The 22,296-nt window shown below is 43.7% G+C and overlaps 1 protein-coding gene across 32 annotated transcripts; it reads left to right on the top strand.

Annotated features, from left to right (window-relative positions):
• Positions 1-5,488: 5,488 nt before the first annotated feature.
• ZNF23 (zinc finger protein 23) lies at positions 5,489-21,341 on the top strand. 32 transcript variants are annotated; one of them, XM_082712241.1, is made up of 6 exons: positions 5,489-6,013; positions 10,699-10,768; positions 11,339-11,403; positions 13,972-14,148; positions 14,742-14,855; positions 19,076-21,341. In XM_082712241.1, the coding sequence occupies exons 4-6, from the start codon at positions 14,115-14,117 to the stop codon at positions 20,860-20,862; spliced, it is 1,935 nt and encodes a 644-aa protein (XP_082568367.1). In that variant the 5' UTR covers positions 5,489-6,013; positions 10,699-10,768; positions 11,339-11,403; positions 13,972-14,114; the 3' UTR covers positions 20,863-21,341. The 32 variants fall into 32 exon arrangements, with proteins under 32 accessions (XP_082568367.1, XP_082568386.1, XP_082568359.1 ...); XM_082712260.1 differs by having other exon boundaries at positions 5,501-6,013; positions 14,025-14,148; positions 19,073-21,341; XM_082712233.1 differs by having other exon boundaries at positions 5,501-6,013; positions 14,022-14,148; positions 14,742-14,789.
• The last annotated feature ends 955 nt before the right edge of the window (positions 21,342-22,296 follow it).

The following is a 22,296-nucleotide window of genomic DNA, read 5'->3' as shown; positions in this document are numbered from 1 at the left end:
AGGCCTTAACCCCTGAGCCACCCGGGCGCCCCGACCTATTACTTTCATGCTATTCTTTTTCAAACTGGTTTACTTACTCTAGATTCTTTGCCTTTTCATATAAATTTTAAATCAGTCTTATCTATATCTTCAAAAATCTGCTGGAATTTTAGTATGAACTGCATTAAACCTGTATATCAATTTGGGGAACACATGACATCTTTCTTATGCTGAATCTTCCAATCCATGAACCTGGTATTTATTCCCAGTAGTTTAGATCTGATTTGATTTCTTTCATCAGCACTTTGTGGCTTTCACCATGCACATCCTTTACATGTTTTGTTAGTGTTCGTTTATTTTTAATTTTCTTTTCTCTGTGTGTTTCTTTCTGGATATTTTTTAGTGCTGTGACTTCAAGTTCACTACATTATTAAAGTTTTTTTTTTCAACATCTACTCTTAATTCTGTCCAGTGTATTTTTTATTGTACATTACAGTTTTCATCTCTGGAGGTTTGATTTAGGTCATTTCTATAATTTCCATGTCTCTTCTTAATTTTTGATTCTGTGGGATGCAGTTATAATAACTTTTAAATGCCATTGTCTCCAAATTCTGTAGTGACTATTTCATTAGTTTGCTAGGATTCATATTTAACTTAATTTCTTAGGTTATGAGTTCCTAGTTCAAGTAGTTAGTATTAATTTTAAACTATGATCTCAGTAATACAGGCTGTGATTATAATTTCTTAGGTGACATCCCCACTATCACTCCAAAACTGAGGCAAGGACTAAAACCTCTTTTGTTATCTCTTTTTATTACTGGGAAGTTTTTACTTTTTTCCTAGTTATCCTTGCATGGGTCCAGACATTTGGGTAGATGTAGGTGTGTGAGAAGCCCCAGTTCCTACTCCTTGTCTCATGTGGCCTCCTGAATATTTTAATACAGCCTCTGCAGATATCAAGATCTTTAAATCTCCACTGTTACCAGTCATGTTGGCCAAATCAGCCAGGGCAGCTAACCTATGGTTAGTTTCCTGTTCAGTTTTGGTACCTGGGTATATTTTCCTGTGAGCTAAGTATAAAATGATGTTATAAATGATATCTTATTCGAAGTTTCTAGATACTAGTTTATATCATTCATTATATTGCCTTAAATGGAATTCTACCTAGTGATATTTTTTGTCTCAAAATCATTGCTATATTAATATAGTTAATGCCGTTATTCCTTTAGCTTAACACTTGTCTAGTATATCCACTCTTTAACATTCAATCCTTTTGCGTTTTTATGTTTTAGTAGTATCTTATAAATATATAACATTTTTTCCATAGGTGAACCTTAAAATCATTTCACAAGTTCCAAAACAAATCCTGTTGTGGTTTTACTTGGGTAGGGCAATTTCTCCCACTTTATTCTTTTTTTCCCCCAAAATTATTTGAAATTGGACTCATAGATTAAATCAAGATGAATGCCATTTCTTTGAAAATTTACCTGCATCTTTCCATATACAAGTTTTTTTTTAATTATTTATTTATTTGTCAGAGAGAGAGCAAGCATAGGCAGACAGAATGGCAGGCAGAGGCAGAGGGAGAAGCAGGCTCCCTGCCGAGCAAGGAGCCCAATGTGGGACTCGATCCCAGGACGCTGGGATCATGACCTGAGCCGAAGGCAGCCGCTTAATCAACTGAGCCACCCAGGTGTCCCTCCATATACAAGTTTTTATTGGTGGTGGTTTAGCTCTTGAATATTTATGTTTTTCTTCATCTATGTCTTAAACATTTATTATTAAATTTATTCTTAATTTTTTGTTTGCTTTGTTGCTTTTGTGAATATGACCTCTCCCTACCCTATTTCTCCACATAATAGATTGAGTGATTTGTTAATTTAATTCACAACATCATTAAGTAAAGGAATGATATAATAATATATTATATAATTAATAATATTGAGACATTCTTGAATTCTTGGAATGAACCCCTAACAGACTTTTGATGTTTTCCCATAATTTTCAAAATAAGTAGGCAGAACATCCTTTACTATGTTATCTTAAAACTGGAAACACCAGAAACAGATGCTTTAACTGGGGGAAGATCTGTCATTTTCTCCTGGTGGGCAGGGAGGAAGGGTTTTGGGAAGGCTCTGGGACTGTAAGGACAGAGGGTACTTAGAGCTGAGCAGGAAGATTCTTGGCTGCAGGCCCAGCATAGAGATGGATTTACAGAACAGTAAAATATGAGAACCAGCCTAAATTTTTAAGTGTGTTTTGATTTTAAGTATGTGCATATCATGTTTCCATCATTCCTCATTCCTAGAGGTATTCTATAAGGCTATGGTGCTGGGTACTGATTTGAAGAACCCAAATCCGTGTGGTTAATTAAGCATGATGAAAGCTTATTTCTCACTCATGTATACCACCTGAAGGTAAGTAGTCCAGGACTGGTACAGCAGCCCGGTGGTAGCTCCTGGCAGCTCTGTCATCCCCAGGGACAACATCCTCATTCGCATGGTTTGCACCCTTGTCAGATGCTTACCCCCTTGTCAGCATTCCATCTAACTGAAAGGGATATTGGGCCAGGAATGGCACGTTCCTTTTCTTTAAGGGCATAGCATCACCTTTTTTTTTATAGCCTATTTGCCAGAAGTTGGTCACCCAGTCACACTTGAATTTAAAGAGGGTCATATGTGTCAGCAGACATGAAAATAACAGGGGTGCCTCCATGGTTCAGTTGATTAAGTGTCTGCCTTTGGCTCAGATAATGGTCCCAGGGTCCTGGGATTGAGCCCTGAGTCGGACTCCTTGCTCAGTGGGAGCCTGCTTCTCCCTCTCCTGCTCCCTCTCTCAAATAAATAAAATCTTAAAAAGAAAATTTAAAGAGGGCCAGAACATGTTATTTTTCTGGACTGTCTTTGGCTTGCTAGAAATTCTGTTAATATATAAAGGAAGAACAGAGATTAACAGACAAGTGGTCTCTGCTTCTGCAGGCCTTTTGTAACTTGGCATTTGCCTGTGCTAGTACTCTGAAGAGCAGGAGCTTCAGGTTCTTTAGGAGGCCTTCTTATCTATAAATTTAGTGGCGGGTTTATGATCCAGCATTTGGGCCCAGCATTTCTATGACACTGTGATCTCCTAATTTCTTCCTACTTCTTTAGACAAGCTCTCAGTCCTAGTAAAGTTCTGCTAAACGAAAAAAAAAAAAAAAACCACCCTTATTTCCAAGAGCAGTATAATCCCCAGTTATCACTCTGCCAAATCTTGGGACCGTTTTCCTATCTGAACAAGAGAAGCTGTGTAAAATGCTCATTTTAGGAAATAGCAATGATCAGGGACAAGGCAAAACAGAGAAGGGCTCCTGACTGTTCAGTGTCATGATTCTAGGCACAAGATACATCCTACCTCCAGGGGCCCAGAAATAAAGAAGGGTCCTACTCTGGAGTTGGGGTTGGAGCCTTTGGATAATGTCAACAGGAGGTATTTGTTACATGCCTCCTTTGTGCCAGGCCTAAACATAATGATGCTAAACAAGATGGATACAGTCCCTGCTTCCTGGAGTGAGCAAAGACAGTTAAACTGAGAAATACAGAGTGCTATGATGGCATGTAACTTGGGGTCTGCCTTATTCTGGATGGTCAGAAAAAACTCACTTTCCAAGGGAAATGGGATTTGAGCCTAGATTTCAAGTAACAATCAAGGTGGAGGGTGGGAATGGGAAGGGCATTCTAGGTTTAGAGACCAGTATTCAGGAAGTGGGACAAGTTGAGAGAGGAGGAGGAATGGGAGAGCTAGGAGGCTGGGAGAGTGAAGTCGGACTGACTGCCAACCACATTCCAGTGCTGTAGCATCTCAGGGATCAGAGCTAGAAGAAAGGCCCGCACTATCAAGGTTGGGAGGGAACTTAAGGATGCTCTAATCCAGTGGCTTTTAGTGCCATTCCCCTTCCCCCTTGGCTCATTTTGAAATTTTATGGGAGTATTTTTGTATCAATGTTTGGTGGTGGTAGATGGGAACCAGGAGTGCCATGAATCCTGAAAGGCAAAGAAGGGTTCCACCTACTTGGAAAAGTTTTCACAGACGTTTTGGTCTTTGTGGATGTTCATGTAGGGAAGAACTGTTTGTAAATGACCAGAATCTGGAACCTGTTTTTCAGCTAAATGAATTTTTACACAGTTTTAACATACATTGATTTTCCGGGAATATAACTACTGTATAATCAAAAGAAGATTATACTGTTTCACTTAAACCTTACCAAGAAGCATTCACCATTTTGGATCACAGTTTGCGATTTTTTGAAACATCAGTAAAAGACAGCACTGTGGCTTTGGCGTTCAGGCACATTCAACATGAAAATGCAAGTATCTGACCTTTAGGTCTATAGTCGTCATGACCAGACATTTACATATTGAAATGTGTATTTTTACAAATCATTTTCCTTTTATATCTCCTCTATGAAAGCATAGTATTATGGGGTTTTTTTTTTTGTAGTTTCAAGTATTTATTTAAATTCAAGTTAGTGTATTATGTAGTACTAGTTTCAGGAGTAGAATTTAGTGATTCATCACTTATATACAACACCCAGTGCTCATCACAAGTGCCCTCCTTAATACCCATCATCCATCCAGCCCATCCCCCACCCACCTCCCTTCAGGAACCTTCAACCTATTTTTTATTCTTAAGAATATGCCTTATGGGGGCGCCTGGGTGGCTCAGTGGATTAAGCCGCTGCCTTCAGCTCGGGTCATGATCTCGGGGTCCTGGGATTGAGCCCCACATCGGGCTCTCTGCTCAGCGGGGAGCCTGCTTCCCCCTCTGTCCCTGCCTGCCTCTCTGCCTAGTTGTGATCTCGCTCTCTGTCAAATAACATAAATAAAATCTTAAAAAAAAAAAAAAGAATATGCTTTATGGTTTGCTGTTTTATCCCCAATGTTCATCTGCTTCTTAAATCCCACATATGAGACATATGGTATTTGTCTTTCTCTGACCGACGTATTTCACGTAGCATAATACTCTCTAGCTCCAACCACATTGTTTCAAACGGCCAAGGTTTCAGTTTTTATGGTTGAGTAATATTCCATTCATCTATCTACCTATCTCACAACTTCTTTAAACATTCATCAGTTTTTAAAACGTGGGTTGTTTATATTACCAAAGATCTTCTAAGTCGTGATCTGTGAGTTTCATGACAGGAGACTAAAGCGGTCACTAGAAAACAGTTGTTACAAAAAGGCAGCCTTAGGTGTGACAGCCTGTGATAGATGCACAGGCCCAGCCCAGAACTCCCCAATCCGGTTGCACCTGCAGCTTTACTAAAATACAGATACCTGGCGCCACCTCCAGGGGTAAATCCAGCTCTCCCCTCTCCCCAGCCCACCTCAAGAAATAATGACCCTTCGGCAAGAGAGAGGCGCGGGGCCCAGCAGCTCCTGTTACTGAGACTCAGTTGCAGGGGCGGGGCCAGAGCACCACCAAGAGGGAGCAACGCTGCTCCTAGAGAGGCTCGGCCGGGGCGTGGTGACGCACTTCCGACTGCGCCGTGGTAACTTCCGCGGCAGGGGTGAGTGTCGGGCTGCGGTCGGCGGGGGCGGTACCCTGGCCGGTAGCTGTGGGTTGGGTAGGGATGCCCCTCCGGCTCTTGGAGGAGTGGGTAGGGCGATGGTCCGCGGTCCTCCGGCGTCCGTCCTAGATTCCCGCTTTGGACTTGGTGACCGAATTGGAAGGCGCGGCGGGGATTACTGCCACAGCACTCTGTTCCGGGAAGATGCCACTGACCTTTCGGGAAGATGTGTCGGAGCAGCCCCGGGGTGGAATATTTGCAGGGGTGAAGCAGGTTATGATATCGCGAGTCTTAACTTGTTGAAGTCGTACAGGGGCTGTTACCTATATGCGTTTCAAGTATGGACTGTATGCCCCCTGACTCCTAACATTGGGTCGTGAATCAGGGTTCCGTGAGCACAGAAAAAGCAGAGCCCCTCCGGGTCATCGGGGAGTAGAAGCAGTCCGGCTTTTCGAGAGCATCGTCTTCTGGAGCTGGCAGTTCCAAAAGGTAATTTGGCCTTGTCTCGGGCTGTTGGGATGACAATGACTTGGGCATGATTTCTACGTTGTAATCACTTATTTGCTCAGTTGTAGAATACACATGAAATACACATCATAAGGGGCGCCTGGGTGGCTCAGTGGTTTGGGCTGCTGCCTTCGGCTCGGGTCATGATCTCAGGGTCCTGGGATCGAGCCCCGCATCGGGCTCTCTGCTCCGCAGGAAGCCTGCTTCTCTCTCTCTCTCTCTCTCTCTCTCTCTCTGCCTGCCTCTCTGCCTACTTGTGATCTCTGTCTGTCAAATAAATAAATAAAATCTTTAAAAAAAAAAAAAAGAAATACACATCATAAGATAGCTCCAGAGTGACTCATTCATACCGCAATGAAAGTTATACGAAAATTATACTACGCTAAAATTATGAAATAGTAATTAAAACATGAATACAAAAAAGAAAACCTCTGTAATGTGGCTAGTCGTATATTCAGAGGGAAATTTACGTTCTTACAGGTTTTCATTGCCAAATAGGAAAGAATGAAATAATCGTGCATCCTCAAGAAGCATTTGGGCAGAGGTTTTTTAACCTTATAATACCTAGTTCCTACTTAAAACACTGCTTTCCGAGGTTATTTAGTTCTTTTCTTTCCCACCACTTCAGTGTGGTTATGTAATTCAGTTGTAGTATAATTAGACTCATTTGATGTTTGTATTCCTTTTTGATTTGTCACCCCATCCCATCCTGGTTGGTTTATTTAATATATGTTTATTTATTTATTTATTTGGATATGTGAAACGTTACTATGGTTATGAAAGTCAGAAGAAGGGGCACCTGGGTGGCTCAGTGGGTTAAGCCTCTGCCTTCGGCTCAGGTCGTGATCCCAGGGTGCTGGGATCGAGCCCGGGGTCGGGCTCTCTGCTCAGCAGGGAGCCTGCTTCCCCTTCTCTCTCTGCCTGCCTCTCTGCCTACTTGTGATCTATGTCTGTCAAATAAATAAATAAAATCTTTAAAAAAGAAAAGAAAAGAAAGTCAGAAGAGAAAGGCAAACTCAGAAGCATCACTCTCCCTCTCATCTCTGCTACCCGATTTCCTTTCATCCTCTTTTCCATCCCAGGCTCCTTTCATTTCCTGTCCATATCTGAAGCAATGATTCTCCTTAGTTTCTTATTTATCCTTCTATTTCTTTTTTGTACAGGTGACCAGATACACACATATTTTTTTTATACTCCTGTTTTTTGTACACAAGAGGTAGCACTGCCTTTTGCACTTTGCTTGTTTCATTTAACAATATATTCTGGAAATCACTCCTTATTTTAGAACTAAGTATGTTTTTTTAAATGTTACTCATGCATACTGAACACTTCATCTAGCATGACGTTTAAGAAGCATAGTAGTAGCAGGGCGCCTGAGTGACTCAGTTATTAAGCATCTGCCTTTAGCTCAGGTCATGATCCCAGGATCCTGCGATTGAGCCCCTCATTGGGCTTCCTGCTCGGAGGGAAGCCTGCTTCTTCCTCTCCCATTCCCCCTGCCTCTGTTCCCTTTCTTGCTGTATCTCTCTCTGTCAAATAAATAAATAAAATCTTTTTAAAAAAAGAAAAAAGAGGAAGCATAGTAGTAAAATGTGTACCCATGAGCACACCGCCCCTCTAAGGAGAACATTTCCAGTACTGCTTCTCAGCACAGCTCCCAGCTTCCCAACCCTCTAGAGGTAACAACTATCTTGAATTTTGTGTTAGTCATAGTCTTACCTATTTATAAAAATAATTTTATTTCATAAAATACGTCTGTAAACAATATGTTTAATTTTTGAGCTTTATGCAAATGGCCTTGTAGTGTATATAGTCATCTGGGACTTGTATGACTCAATATTATGTTCCTGAAATCATCTCTGTTGTGGCATATAATGTGAGCCATTCATCTTTGCTGCTGGATAATACGCCTTTTAAAGATGAGGACAGTTTATTTATGTATTCTAAATGGATATGTGGGTTATTTACAGTGTTTGGTATTCAGATACTCACAATGAATAATTTTGTACATGTTTTCTACATAATGAGGGTTTCTCTAAGGCATAAATTTTAAAATGTAAGCACGAGTATTGAATTTTATCAAATGCCTTTGGCATCTGTTGGGATGGAGTGTTTTTATCCTTCTTTGATTTATTCATGTGGAGAAGTATACTAATCTGTAATATTAGGCTTTACTCGCATTTGTGGGATGGTCCCTTTTAGTCATGGTACGTCACTGTAATGAAATACTGGAGTGTAATCCTTTATATTGGGGATTTTTCTGTCAGTATTCATAAATGAGACTGCTTTGTGGTTTTTGTATCAGTGTTGTGCTGGCTTCATAAAAAGGACCAGGAAACTTATTTTGCTGTTCTCTCCTACAGTTTCAGTAGTGTTAGAATTACTCATTTCTTAAAGACTTGAAAAGATTGGTCCATGGTACATACAGGCTCAGTGTTTTGTGAGAGTTTGCTCTTTACTGGCTCAGTTTAATTAGGTAGAAGTAATCATGGATTCCAGAGAAATGTCTACATAATAAAACTAGTAGAGTTGATTTATTAGATCCAAATAGAATTACATGTTCTTCTATCATAGAATAAGTTTTCTTTGTAAGTACTTACACTTCAGCCAACAGAAAAAGACCTCAAAATCTGTAAAGCAGAAGTAAATAGATCAGGTTATTTAAACACTGTACAGTAAAGCCAGAAATTATGAACAGAGAAGAAATTAGCAACAAACTATCCTAACATTCTGTGGTCGGAGACAAAACACAGTTGCTGACAGGCTATAAAATGTAATTAACATAATTAAAACATGAAATATTTTTTAAAAACCTCTGGCATGTGGCCAATAGTGTATTCAAAGGAAAATTTATGTGTTTACAGATTTTAATTGCTAAATAGGAAAGAATGAAAGTAAATGAATAAATCATGCAACTTCAAGAAGGTAGGAAAAAGGATGCCTGGGTGACTCAGTCGATTCGGTGTCTGCCTTCAGCTTGGGTCATGGTCCGGGAATCCCGAGATTGAGCCCCCGCCTCAGGATCGCTGCTAAGTGGAGAGCCTACTTCTCCCTCTGGCTGCTGCTCTCCCTGTTTGTGCTCTTTCTCTTTCTCACTCTTGCTCTATTTCAAATAGATAAAATCTTTAAAAAAAAAAAAAAAGGTAAACAAAAGCCTGTAGTCCAGCTTCCGCCAAAAGCAGAACACAGGTTAGAAACTTGTGTGAAGGCAGTTTACTCGGGAACATTTTCCCCAGGGCAGAGTGGAAGACAAGGGGAGCAAAACAAGAGGGAGAGCCAGAGCAAGGGCACGTGGTCAGGCTGGCCTGTCGCAGGCTACTGGTGCTCAGTTTTGTAGGATCAGTGAGGAGCCTTGGAATCTCACGTAGGAGACTGAAGGGGAAAGTATTTATCCACTGACTTCTGTCCCCTGGTGGTCATGGGTATTCTCATAGGCATTAACTTCTGCCTTTCAGGACCTAGCAGGTGTCCGTGGGTATCTGCAGATGCCCCCACAGGACACCAGAGAAGCCCCAGGCAGGAATCAGCCATATGTGGTATAGATCCTTGAGGATGCATTGGTGGGTTACACCCGCACAAAGCTGGTCAAAGTCTCTGGCACTGGACTGAGACGAGACGATTTAGAGGGGAACAGAAGGTGTATCTAAGAGCTAAGGAAACAAAGAAAGCAGAACTTAATGAGCTAAAAGGAAATAGAAAAGAGTGGTGTTCTAAAGAAATAGAAAAAATTGTTCTTTAAAAATAAAACAGCAGGGATGCCTGGGTGGCTCAGTTGGTTAAGCAGCTGCCTTCGGCTCAGGTCATGATCCCAGGATCCTGGGATCGAGTCCCACATCGGGCTTCTTGCTTGGCAGGGAGCCTGCTTCTCCCTCTGCTTCTGCCTGCCTCTCTGTCTGCCTGTGCTCCCTTGCTCTCTCTCCTTCTGTCTCTGACAAATAAATAAAAATAAAATAAAATAAAATAAAACAGCATTCAGGTACACAAACCATTGTTCAAGTTAACTTTATTCGTTTGCTCGGGCCACCATACAGAATACCATAGACTGCATGGTTCAAACAACAGAAATTTATCTTTCACAGTTCTAGAGGCTGAAAGCCCAAGTTAAAGGTGCCAGACAATTTGGCTCTTGGTGAGGACGCTCCTTGGGTTGTAGGTGGTTGTCTTCTCACTGGGTCTGCACGTGTAGAAAAAGACCTCTGGTGTTCTTCCTCCTTTTTATCAGGACACCAGCCCTATCAGAGTAGGGCTCAGACTTACGGCTTTGGCTAACCTTATTACCTCCTTACAGGTTCTACATCCAAATATAGTCACATTGGGGGATAGGACTTCAATGTATGAATCTTGGAGGGGACACCTTCCACCCGTAACATTAACAATGGGGAAGGGGTCTAGAGAACACATGTATCCATGTATTCAAAAGTGGGAAAAGCAAAGTAGCTCCAGATATGGAAGAAATGGAAAGAATCATGAACCAGTGTTTTTCACAACTCTGCACTGAAGTTGAAATCCTGGAAGACATGAATGATATTTTAGGAAAACACGTATTTTCAAGACTAACTTTGGCAGCAGTAAAAACCCGAAAATAAGCAGTCCATATGTTTTGAATACAGTGAACAAGGGGTGCTGGGTCCTGGGACCCTAGATGATACAGTGACCCCCTTTCACAGGGAGCTGAGGCTCTGGCTGCTTCACTATCAGAGGCTGGAGAACATGAGGAGGCGGCCTGGGACCTCAAAGGTAAGCCTGGGCCATGTGGGAGGCTGGCTTCTCAAGGTCTCTACGGAGGTAGTGGGGCTCTTGAGGACACTCAGCTGTGTGAGGGAGCAGGCGGATTTTGGGGGGTGGGGGGAGTGGGCAGCTGTCTCCTTCAGCTCCCAGGGGCCTGGCTCAGGTCTCTGTGCGGGGGCCGCAGCCCTGCCCTCGTGGCTTTTCTTGCAGCGTAATCAAGGGTGTTGCTTGTTTAGAGGGAAGCAAGTAAGTCCAAGATCTTGGTAATGTTCTGGTAAGCTGAATTGTTGCTATGTGGGTCTTTGTTTTAGGCTCTGAATACACTTTGTGTCTGCCCTGGTGTGTGTGATATGTGTCAGAATAGTGAAATCCTGGGGTTCCTGACGGCATCAGTATCATGGCTGGGCTGGGGTGGCGCTGGGCACTGAGCCAGTGAACGAATCACCCCCTGCTTCATGTGGCAGCGCCTGCTGCACTCTGTCTGGACAGTGGCTGCCTGTCCAGGGCAGGCCCTGTGAGGGGCTGTGTGGTTCCTTCTGGGACGGGGTTCACCTCACACTTCTCTCTGTCTTTCCTCAGCTCCAGCCCTGCTCTGAGAGGGAAAGCACGTGATGGCCGCCATGCCCTTGACCGCCCGGCCCCAGGTGAGCTGTGGCTCCTTCAGCTCTTCCTCCGAACAGTTTCAAACTGAAGAAAACCGGGAAGGGAAGCTGGTGAGCTTTGTGGTGGAGGCTGGAGGGGCCGTCCTCGCTTCCGCCTGGCCCTTGTGAGAAGAGCGGAGATGCGAAGGGACTGAAGCAGCGGGAGAGCAGCCCCGAAGGCAGGAGTGAAGTGCTCTGCGCACCGAGGTGCTTTGCTCCTCCGGTGACAAGGAAGCATGGGAGCCGCCCGCGGAGGGTGCTCCATTCGTGGGTGTGCGTGGAGGGGGTAGCAGAGGATGAGGCTGCCCAGGGCCGGGCCGTAGGCGAAGAGGAGTGGTGGGGCTGGGTCATCAGGAAGGCTGGCTTGGTGGGGGCAGGGAGACAGAAGAGTGGGGTCCAAAGAGGGGGAAAGAAAGTCCTGTGGGACACGATGTCTCACTGTGTCCCGGAGAGGCCTTCAGGGCTTGGGGGCAGGAGCTCCAGCTTAGGTCTCTGATGAGAGCTCTGGACCCTCCCCCGGCTCAGAGAAATGCAAACCACATTCTCCATACAGTTTCAGGGACTTCATGGACGCCCTGAAGCGCATCCATGGGCGTCCATGGACTACAGGTTGCCAATAACAGTAATCTCAGGAACTCCAGTAACCTTGTTTGAGGCCTGCTCTCCTGCGGGCACCACACTCAGCGCTCGGGTGGATCGCTTAGTCCTGACACCCGCCCCCTGCACTAGGGGCTGGGTCGTGCTCTTTCTGCCTCAGAAGACACGAGGGCAACGGGGAGTAGAGTGCCTTGCCCAAGGTCATACAGCCAGTGTTTGATTTTTTTTTTTTTAAGATTTTTATGTATTTATTTGAGAGAGAATGGGAGAGAGAGAGAGCACGAGAAGGGGAGGGCCAGACGGAGAAGCAGACTCCCCACAGAGCAGGGAGCCCAATGCGGGACTCAATCCCAGGACTCCGGGATCATGACCTGAGCCGAAGGCAGTTGCTTAACCAACTGAGCTACCAGGCGCGCACTCCCCTCCCCTGGGTTTGATTCTTCACTGCTCGTCCTTATGATACGTGTGTGACCCGTGAAGTTAACACGGTCAGAGTTGCGATGGCTTTGTAGGGAATAATTTTTAGGGGTGATTTGAAAAGAAGCTGACCACTTCAGTAAGAATTCCATTGGTCCAGGTTGATGTGGGCTTCGTCAGGGAAAGTAGTTAACGAAAAAGAATCCAGTTCAAGTAATGCTTAACATAAAAAAACTAGGATGTTGAGAGTCAAAGGACTGGGTGGGGGGGTAGGTCAGGGAGAGGGAGGGGTCAGGAACAGTCCCCAGGGTTCTGGCTGAGGTTTCTTGCACACAGGGTGGGGGATGTTGGGGTTCAGGAAGAGGCGCCAACTTCCTAGGGTGAAGGGTGGTGGTGGTGGCAGTGAAGGCATTTAATATTGTTCAGAGAAGTTCCATGACCCATCCAAGGTCATAGACGAGTGACTTGCACACTCACGCAGAGGTTGGACTAGAATTGCTGATGGCTGAGGTCAGTAGAAGGAAGCAAGACAGATCCTAGAAGAGAGGAATTGAGGGCATATCCCTGCAGTGTGTCTCCAAGGTTGTTGGGAAGGGGGCAGAGAGAGAGAAAGCGACCAGTGGCTACAGCTCCCCAGAAGGGAGGCATCAGCCCTGATGGCGGAGCCTGTTTTGGGCACATGGAGTAGTGATGCAGAGAGGAGCAGCTAGCCACCCGGAAGGCTGATCGCCCCTGTTTCCCGAACCTTCTCGGAGAAACAGTGAATTCTTGGGTAAAGTTGAAAAGGATGAGAGGCTTGAATGGGAGAGGGTAACAGAAAATGTTGGATTTTCAGCAAGTTGCCTCTGGGAGCAGAGTGGGCCGCGGCCCCCTCCTTAGCCAGTCAGGACAGCGCTGAGCGGCTGGTGTGCTCAGGCAGCTGCACTGCCTTTTGTAGCAGCAGCAGTGACAGCCGGGCGCTGGGCCAGTAGAGGCCATAGTTCTTCTTCGGAGGTGGATGGAGGTTATCAGGGGAGGGGAGCAGGATGGAGAAGCGGAGATTTCAAGTGGGAACGCTGGTGGGTTGGTCCTGAGCTGCATCTGCCTCTGAGGATGGGGCCTAATGGAAACAGTGGAGTTGCTCTGGGGACTCGATTATGGAAATTTTTTTCCTGTCATCTCAACGTAGGGTATCGTTTATAAATGTGAAATATGGGGGGCACCTGGGTGGCTCAGTGGGTTAAGTCTCTGCCTTCGGCTCAGTTCATGATCCCGGGGTCCTGGGATCAAGCCCCGCATCGGGCTCTCCACTCAGCAGAGAGCCTGCTTCCCTTCCTCTCTCTCTGCCTGCCTCTCTGCCTACTTGTGATCTCTGTCTGTCAAAGAAATAAATAAAAATCTTTAAAAAAAAAAAAAAAAGAAATATGGCATGAGGTTCCCTGCCGTGAGAGAAGTCAGATACTGTCCATCATGTATTTTCCAGGTGCTGTTTCTCAAACCTGCCCCCTTTTCATTAATTCTGTGCTCTTCGCAAGCTCCCTCCCCAAGCCCTTATACTGCCCTCTGCCCCTCACTTAGGGCCTGAGCCATGGAATTGGCCCTAGGGCAGCAGGAACCTGTTGTTTCAGAAGTCGGTGACCTTCGAGGACGTGGCTGTGTACTTCACCCAGACGGAATGGGATGGCCTGTCCCCCGCACAGAGGGCCCTGTACAGGGATGTGATGCTGGAGAATTATGGGAATGTGGCCTCCCTGGGTAAGGCCTCTCTCCCCCTGGGACCCGGACTCTGCCAGTTGGGGTTTCCTGGCTTATTGCCCCCTAACAGGTTGCAGGTGGGGTCTCTGGTAATCCTTTACTGAGTGGGAACCCCAGGGGCTGAGATTCCTAATCCCCCTTGAGTCAGGGGCTGCTGGGAAGGGTGAACCTCAAGCCTTTTTTGGGCCCATACAGGACTTTGCCAGGACTGGTGTGCTCTCTCTATCCACCTTCTAGAAGTTGTGGTTTGGATACAGTGTGGAAAAAAGAAACTTACTGTTTCACACAGCATTATCTTTGGGTTCACCCTCACCCAACCTGTGTATTTTGAGGCCTTCTGGGCCCAAGTCTGGGCCGTTCTCAGCTCCTCCCACACCGTGTCAGGCACCCCCCCCCCGCACATATGCCTTGCAGGCCTCCCATCTTTCCAGTTGTCCCCCCGAACCCTCGCTTTCCCATAGTTTTTAGGCATGGGATCCCCTAGCATACTTTATTTTGCCACCCCATTGCCAAGACAGTCTGAGGAGATGCTTAAGAACTCATCTGTGGGACATTAATTCACCTGTGTCTTCCATTTCTTTCCCCCTAAACAGGATTTTCGCTTCTCAAACCTGCTGTGATCTCACAACTGGAGGGAGCAGGTGAGCTGGGGCGCCCATCTCCACTGGTGGCTGGAACAGAAACAGGCCCCCAGGGCCTCTGGACTGGTAAGGGACATACAGGTTGCCTAATATGGGGGAAAGTTCACATCTTTTAAGAAGGAGGTCAGCTTAAACAGCATATAAGCCTGCCACATTTATGAGCCAGCTGTACAGAGTAAAATTTAAATAAATGAGGATTCATAGAGATAGGTACAGTTGGACCTCTTTTTCTAGTTTGTTGTTTCTTTCTGATTCCAAGAACAGATCTTTTTTCAGATGTCTCGTTCTGATTCTTCCCAGTCCTAATTTTGGAATTCTACCTTTCTCAGATGAAATTAATGGATGCTGTGTTTAGGTCCTTGCTACTTCTCAGCGTTGTACACTTACTGTGATGGGTGGAGAATCAACAGTATTTTCATATAGAAAGACAGAATAGCCTAGTGGCTAAAAGTACAGTCTTTGGAGTGAGTAGACTTACCTGAGGTACCATCCTAACTGCTCTTCCTAGTTATATGACTTCCTACTTGTGACTTTAAGCAGGTCCATTATTTGAGTTCTGTAAGGTTCAGTGTTTTTAATCCCTGAAAGTAGAGTAATAAAATGAGAAAATAGTGCTGGTCTTACGGGTTGAGGATTACACAAGATAATACATATTAAGTGCATAACTTGTAGTGTGGGCTCAATGAAGTATTAGTTTTTATTAGGCTTTTTTTTGTTGTTGTTGTTTGTTTTTTTGGAGGATACAGCTGTATAGTAAGCTGTGGGAAATAAGGTGGAAAGGAGAAAGTGTTCTCAATTCAGTTCTTCTCAAATGATACGCAAATGAATCCCTTGGGTGTCTTGCAAATATGCATATTGTCATTGAGTAAGTCTGTCATAGGGTCAAGGTTCTGCATTTCTGTTAATTCTCAGATTCTGCCAATGTTTCTGGTTCCTAGACCATAGTTGAAGTAGCATGCTACTCTTTGGCTTAAGCAGAGTTGTTGCGAAATGATTTCCCATTTCCCACTTGTATGTGAGTGTCTTCTTTGCTTGGGGTCTAGATTTTAGTGAATCCTCCTTTTTAAAAGACAGTTTCAGGGCATCTGGTTGGTTCAGTTGGTTAAGTGGCTGCCTTCGGCTCAGGTCATGATCTCAGCAGGGAACCTGCTTCTCCCCTGCTGTGTTCTCTATCTCTCTGTCAAATAAATAAAATATTTTTCAATAAATAAAATAAATAAAATAAAAAGATAGCTCCAGTGGATTTTTGTTCCTTGTGACCATTCAGCCAGATGATCCCTGACCAAGGAAGACATGTTTTGCAAAATGAGGAGTTTAAAACAGATCGCATATAGAAGTGAAAAGAAATGATGTTGTGGAGCTCCTCAAAGGAGTCTGGATTTCATTCTGTAGTTAACAGAAAATCCCAAAGTCTGAAGTTTTCAAATAACCATCATGATCTATGCTGAGAATGGAAACATTAATTAGTTTGTGAAGGTTAATTGGAACAAGGAATCAAATGGCTTTTGGGCAGACAGAAGGGGAAGGTAGGTACAGGGCCCAAGGCCCATGTCAGCAGAGTGGACTCTCTTCTTAAAAAAACAAACAAACAAACAAACAAACAAAAAAACTCTCAGAAAACAAAAAACAAAAACTTTCAGAAGTCCTATCCGGTGACTTCTGTTTAAATCTCATTTGCTGGAACTGTCTTATGGCCTCCCTACTGCAAGAGTGTGGAAAATACAGTTTTTAGCTGTAGTTTTTATTGCTACCTCAAAAAAAAATTGGAAAACATATTAGTAAGGAAGAAAGGGAGAATGGAATTGGTTAAGCAACTGATAGCCTTTGCCACACCATAGGATTTGGTAAATAGAAGGTCACTAGTATAGAAAAATTGGCAAAGAATATAAGTGTGATCCACATAAGAAGTAAAAATTTTAATAAATGTGAAAAATCTTCACCCTCTTAGAAACCAATGAAATACAAATTAAAATAGAGATGTTCCACCTAACACACTTGACATAGGTAGGCTGGGTCCAAGGACCCCAGGGTGAGGAGGCTCCTGTAGGACCAGCCAAGAGGGTCCTGGGCTTTGAGCTGGAAAGAAATCAAGTGCAAGCCAGGAGGAAGTGAGAGCAGAGTTTATTGAATAGCATAAGTGATAGAATATAGCAGATGGAGTGTTTGGGAGACTCAAAGGAAAGGAGAGTGAGTGTCTTCTTTGCTTGGGGTCTAGGGTTTTTACTGAGGATTGGGGTGGGTCCAGTATACATGTCCTCTTCAGACACCCAGGAGCTGGGCAGAACAAAGACAAGTGCCTAGGTGTCCTCCATAAGGCACTTATTACCTGGAGCTAGGTGATTTTGGCATCAAGAGTTCTAGAATCAGTGGTCTAGAAAACGTATGTGACAACCCTGCTTGTCATTAGATGTTATCACCTGTGCTGGAAGACTCCAAAAAATCATTAACTCCTTGACCCTTTAAGAAGGACATACATCATTTGTATTGTAAGGCATGTACAAGGCAGGGGTACAGATCCTAGCAAGAACAGAAGCAGGAAAATAAGCAAAAAGCAGTTTTTCATGGAGTTCCTTCAGTTTCCCTAGTTCATACAGAGAACAGTTACATTGATGGAGAGAAGACACCAACGTGGAGTAGACTTTTGGAGGTGAATGTGAATCTGTAGTCTTTCTAGAAACTACTTTAGCAGTACATATCAAGAGCCTTTTAAAGTCTGACCTTGATAGTCTGGATATTCTCTTCTAGACTATCTTAATAAAGTAATCAGAGATACAGACAAAGATGTACATGCACAAAAGTTCATCATAATTTTATATAATAAAATGTTGGAAATAACATTTCCAACAGACATTCAGTATAGAGACATTCAGTATAAAGAGAACTGGTTAAATTAAGATACCTCTACAGGATGGAATGCTATTTAAAAAATATTTTTATAGGGGAGCCTGGGTGGCTTAGTGGGTTAAAGCCTCTGCCTTTGGCTTGGGTCATGATCCCAGAATCCTGGGATCAAGCCCTGCATCGGGCTCTCTGCTCAGCAGGCAGCCTGCTTCCCCTTCTCTCTCTCCGCCTGCCTCTCTAACTACTTGTGATCTCTTGTCTGTCAAATGAATAAATAAAATCTTAAAAATTTTTTTTTTTACAAACTGAAGATACTGGAAAATTGTCATTATTAGTGTTAAGGAAGAAAAATATTTTCAATTTTGAATAAAAACATTTTTAGAAAAATGATTGGAAGGAAAAATCTTTGGGGAAGGAGATAACATCAGAAAAGTAGGTGTAGTTGTTAGATGGTTATATTTCACGTAACTTGAATTTTCTTCTTTGCACGTTTCTGATATTAGGGATGAATACTATTTTTATAATTAGGAAAAGACCAACAGTGTTTTGAAAATGATTGCTAGGGAAATCCACGTCATTTGGGTCTCTTGAGGGTGATTAGAATGAAATCCTGGGGCAGGGGGCTTATGACATGTGTTGAGGAGAGATGGGAGATGAAAAATAGGCAGCATTTTGAGGTCAGTTTAGAGAACTTTGGGAACAAAGACATCCCTAGCTCTATTGGGACTGTAGGGATTCCAAAAAGAATGTTAGGAACAGGAGCTCCGGGGTGGCTCAGTCTCCCTGCCTTCAGCTCAGGTCATAATCTTGGGGTCCTGGAATTGAGCCCCGTGTCAGGCTCTCTGCTCAGTGGGAAGCCAGCTTCTCCCTCTCCCTCTGCCTCTCCCCCTGCTTATGTGCTTTCTCTGTCAAATGAATGGATAAAATCTTTATGTTACTGGTTATTTGTGTAGAGGTTGGTAATCTTTTGAAATTGTTCATGTTCAACCCTGTACAGGAAGTGTGTAAAGCACACTGGAGAACAAAGTCTCCCAGACTTCCTGTACTAATTTGCTCAGTTTCTTGTGTATTCTTCCAGGAGTTTTCTAGGCATGCTCATACAAATATATAAGTATATATCGGCCCATTTTAATTTTCCTTCATACAAATGGAATCTGCCTTACATCCATTTGTCAGCTTGTTTTGCCATTTAATAGTGTATCTTGGACATCTTTTCACATCAGCACATATGGATTTGTTTCTTCCTTCCTCCCCTTCCTCCCCCTTTTATAAACCAGCTACATATTACTCTACCTTGTGGATGAACCTTAGATTCTTTGACCTAGTTTGGTGATTTTCAAGAGACCCTTGATTAACTAAGATTCTTTATTCCTTTTACCATAGTTCTTTTCTCTCACATGGTTCTTACATGATATTTTATGTTTTCTGGGTTTTTTTAATAGTAGATATTGATATCCAGACTGACGATAATTTGACAAAGGAAGTGTATGAAGAAAAACACAATACATCATTTGAACTTCAGAGGCACTTTTCCCAGGGGATGGACTTTTCAGAAGCCTGTATTCTGAAGAAACAGCAGGAAGTCCATTTAGTAGGAAGCATGAAGAAAGAAAATAACGTCATAGACGGAACAGCAAAAGACGACACAAGCCCTGTGAAGGAGTTTTTGTTTAGTCAGAGTCCAAACTTGGGTCAGTGTCACGCCGTTAGTTCTGGAGAGCAGCCTTCTGAATGTATAGGATTGGAGAGAGCCTTCAGCTTTGACACAAAACTTACTCAGCATGAAATAATCAATTCTGGGGAAAGACCTTTTAAATGTGAAGAATTAGTGGAAACCTTCAGGTGTAACTCTGAGCATCAAGATGGCCACACTGGGGAGAAGCCCTATCGGTGTAAAGAGTGTGGCAAAGCCTTTAGCATTAATGCAAAATTAATTTGGCATCAGAGACTTCATAGTGGGGAGAAACCCTTCAAATGTGTGGAGTGTGGGAAAAGCTTCAGTTACAGTTCCCATTATATCACACATCAGACAATCCACAGCGGGGAGAAGCCCTATCAGTGCAAGGTATGTGGGAAAGCCTTCAGCGTGAATGGGAGTCTAAGTCGGCATCAGAGAATCCATACAGGAGAGAAGCCCTATCGGTGCAAAGAGTGTGGGAGTGGCTTTACCTGTAGCTCTGCATACATCACACACCAGAGGGTCCACACTGGAGAGAAGCCCTATGAGTGCAAAGACTGTGGAAAAGCTTTCAACGTGAATGCAAAATTAATTCAACATCAGAGGATCCACACTGGAGAGAAACCTTACGAGTGTAATGAGTGTGGGAAAGGCTTCAGGTGCAGCTCCCAGCTGCGGCAGCATCAGAGCGTCCACACTGGGGAGAAGCCCTATCAGTGTAAGGAGTGTGCAAAAGCCTTCAGTAATAATGCAAAACTCATTCAGCATCAAAGAATCCACACAGGCGAGAAGCCCTATGAGTGTACTGAATGTGGAAAAGCCTTTAGTGTCAAAGGGAAGTTAATCCAGCACCAGAGAATTCACACAGGTGAGAAACCCTATGGATGTAACGAATGTGGGAAAGCCTTCAGGTGTAACTCCCAGCTGCGGCAGCATCTGAGAATCCACACCGGGGAAAAGCCCTATGAGTGCAGGGAGTGTGGAAAGGCCTTCAGCGTTAATGCAAAACTAATGCAGCATCAGAGGATTCATACTGGGGAGAAACCCTTTGAGTGTAAGGAGTGTGGGAAATGCTTTACTTCTAAAAGAAACCTGCTCGATCATCACCGAATCCATACTGGAGAAAAGCCTTATCAGTGTAAGGAATGTGGGAAAGCCTTCAGTATCAATGCCAAACTAACGAGGCATCAGAGAATACACACTGGGGAGAAACCTTTCAAATGTATGGAATGTGAAAAAGCATTTAGCTGTAGTTCTGACTATATTGTACATCAGAGGATCCATACTGGAGAGAAGCCCTTTCAGTGTAAGGAGTGTGGAAAGGCCTTCCACGTTAATGCCCATTTAATTCGGCATCAGAGAAGCCACACTGGGGAGAAACCGTTCAGATGTGTGGAGTGTGGCAAAGGGTTCAGCTATAGTTCTGACTGTATTATACATCAGACTGTCCATACTTGGAAGAAACCCTACGTGTGTAACGTGTGTGGGAAAGCCTTCAGGTTTAGCTTCCAACTTGCTCAGCATCAGAGTGTCCATAGTGAAGGAAAATCCTAATGAGAAGGATGTGGAAAACTCTCAAAGTTAATGAAATGGATCAAGTATCATCAGATTCACTGTGGTGGAAAACCTTGAGGGAAATGAATATGGCATCTTCCCAAGGAAACACCTCTTTCCCCTCTTACTTTTAAAATCAGGAATGATGACTGGTTAAAAAGTAACAACCAAAAATATATAGCTTGTCTTACACCGACAACCAATTAGAAAATGTGAAAAGATCCCATTCCCAACATCAAGAAAAGTGGCTCTCCTAGGAATAAACTTAAGTGTTACACAGGATTTATATGGAGAAATAAATCTCCACTGAGGGCCACAAAAGGAAAAATAAATGGGGAGAGAGGGAAACCTTGTTCTTGGATAGGAAGACTCATGAAGGTCCTCCCTCTACCTAAATTTACTTCCCTTTCATTTTGGACACCAAGCATGTATCCCTTTTGTAAAGAGGATAAACAATAAAGATTTCCTTAGAAAGAAAAGATGAGTAAATTCTTTATGTTCATGAAAGGGAGAAAACCTTTCCTAAGCATCATATGAAAGCTAGAAACCAACCGTAAGGGAAAATAGCAATACGCTGGTTTTTCAAAATTAAATATTTATTTTCTAGATAACCCCAAATAAAGTTAAAAGATAAAGCACAAAAAGTAGAAATACCTTTGTGCAATTTATAAGTCTTTAATATGTAAAGATAGATTTTATGATCAAGAGAAAAGTAATCTAATAAAACCCAGAAAAAGGACATCAGCAGGCAGTTTTAAAAAATATTAAAATAATAAAGAGATGTTTAGTCTCCGTCCTCTAAGGATTGAAAATGAAACATGCACACAGTCATACACTCCGACCTCTCTTTCACAGACCCTCCAACAGACACACACATAGCTACAATGTCCCCTATGTATGCAGAGACAGTCCACCCCCAGAGGCCACTGACACCTGCCCTTCTGTGCTCTGTAGCTCAAGCAACCACTATTGGCTAGGGATGCTATCTTGAATATTTCAAAGGAACCATTCCTGTTAGAAAGCAAATGATGTGATATAGGACCCCAGCAGAGTGTTGGGGGGATGCCATTGTGTGTAACTCCCATCGCTCTGCCCCCAGGCTCCTGGCAGCTGAGCAAGGGTGGAGGCCAGACCCTGGAGCCCCCCCCAGAACATAGGAAGGAGCATGGCCTTTCTTCCCACTGACTATCTGACCCCGCTCCTCTGGCAGTTCCAGATGATACACTAAGACCCAAAAGTGCCCCAGGCCATGGGTCCATGTCCTTCATTTACTTAGAAACAGGCCCAAAGATGGATGGCACTACCTCTGGGCACACAGCAAATGAGCTGCTGATGAGGTCCTTTTACCCAGGCCACAATGCCACAGCACTCCCCCAAACCATCCCGGTCCATGAGCAGCCACTAGTTGGGTTTATAACCAACTAGGCCTGGTCC

The sequence above is a fragment of the Mustela nivalis genome (genome assembly GCF_964662115.1).
Source record: "Mustela nivalis genome assembly, chromosome: 18".
Lineage (NCBI taxonomy): Eukaryota > Metazoa > Chordata > Mammalia > Carnivora > Mustelidae > Mustela > Mustela nivalis.
Note: the sequence above shows the minus strand (reverse complement) of the source record. Positions and strands in the feature narration are given on the sequence as shown.

Coding starts and splice junctions, on each gene's coding strand:
- ZNF23 (XM_082712229.1), top strand. CDS start 11,371: ATGGCCGCCATGCCCTTGACCGCCCGGCCCCAGGTGAGCTGTGGCTCC. Junction 14,149..14,741: donor TGGGAATGTGGCCTCCCTGG/GTAAGGCCTCTC, acceptor CCCCCTAAACAG/GATTTTCGCTTCTCAAACCT. Junction 14,856..19,072: donor CCCCCAGGGCCTCTGGACTG/GTAAGGGACATA, acceptor TTTTTTTAATAG/TAGATATTGATATCCAGACT.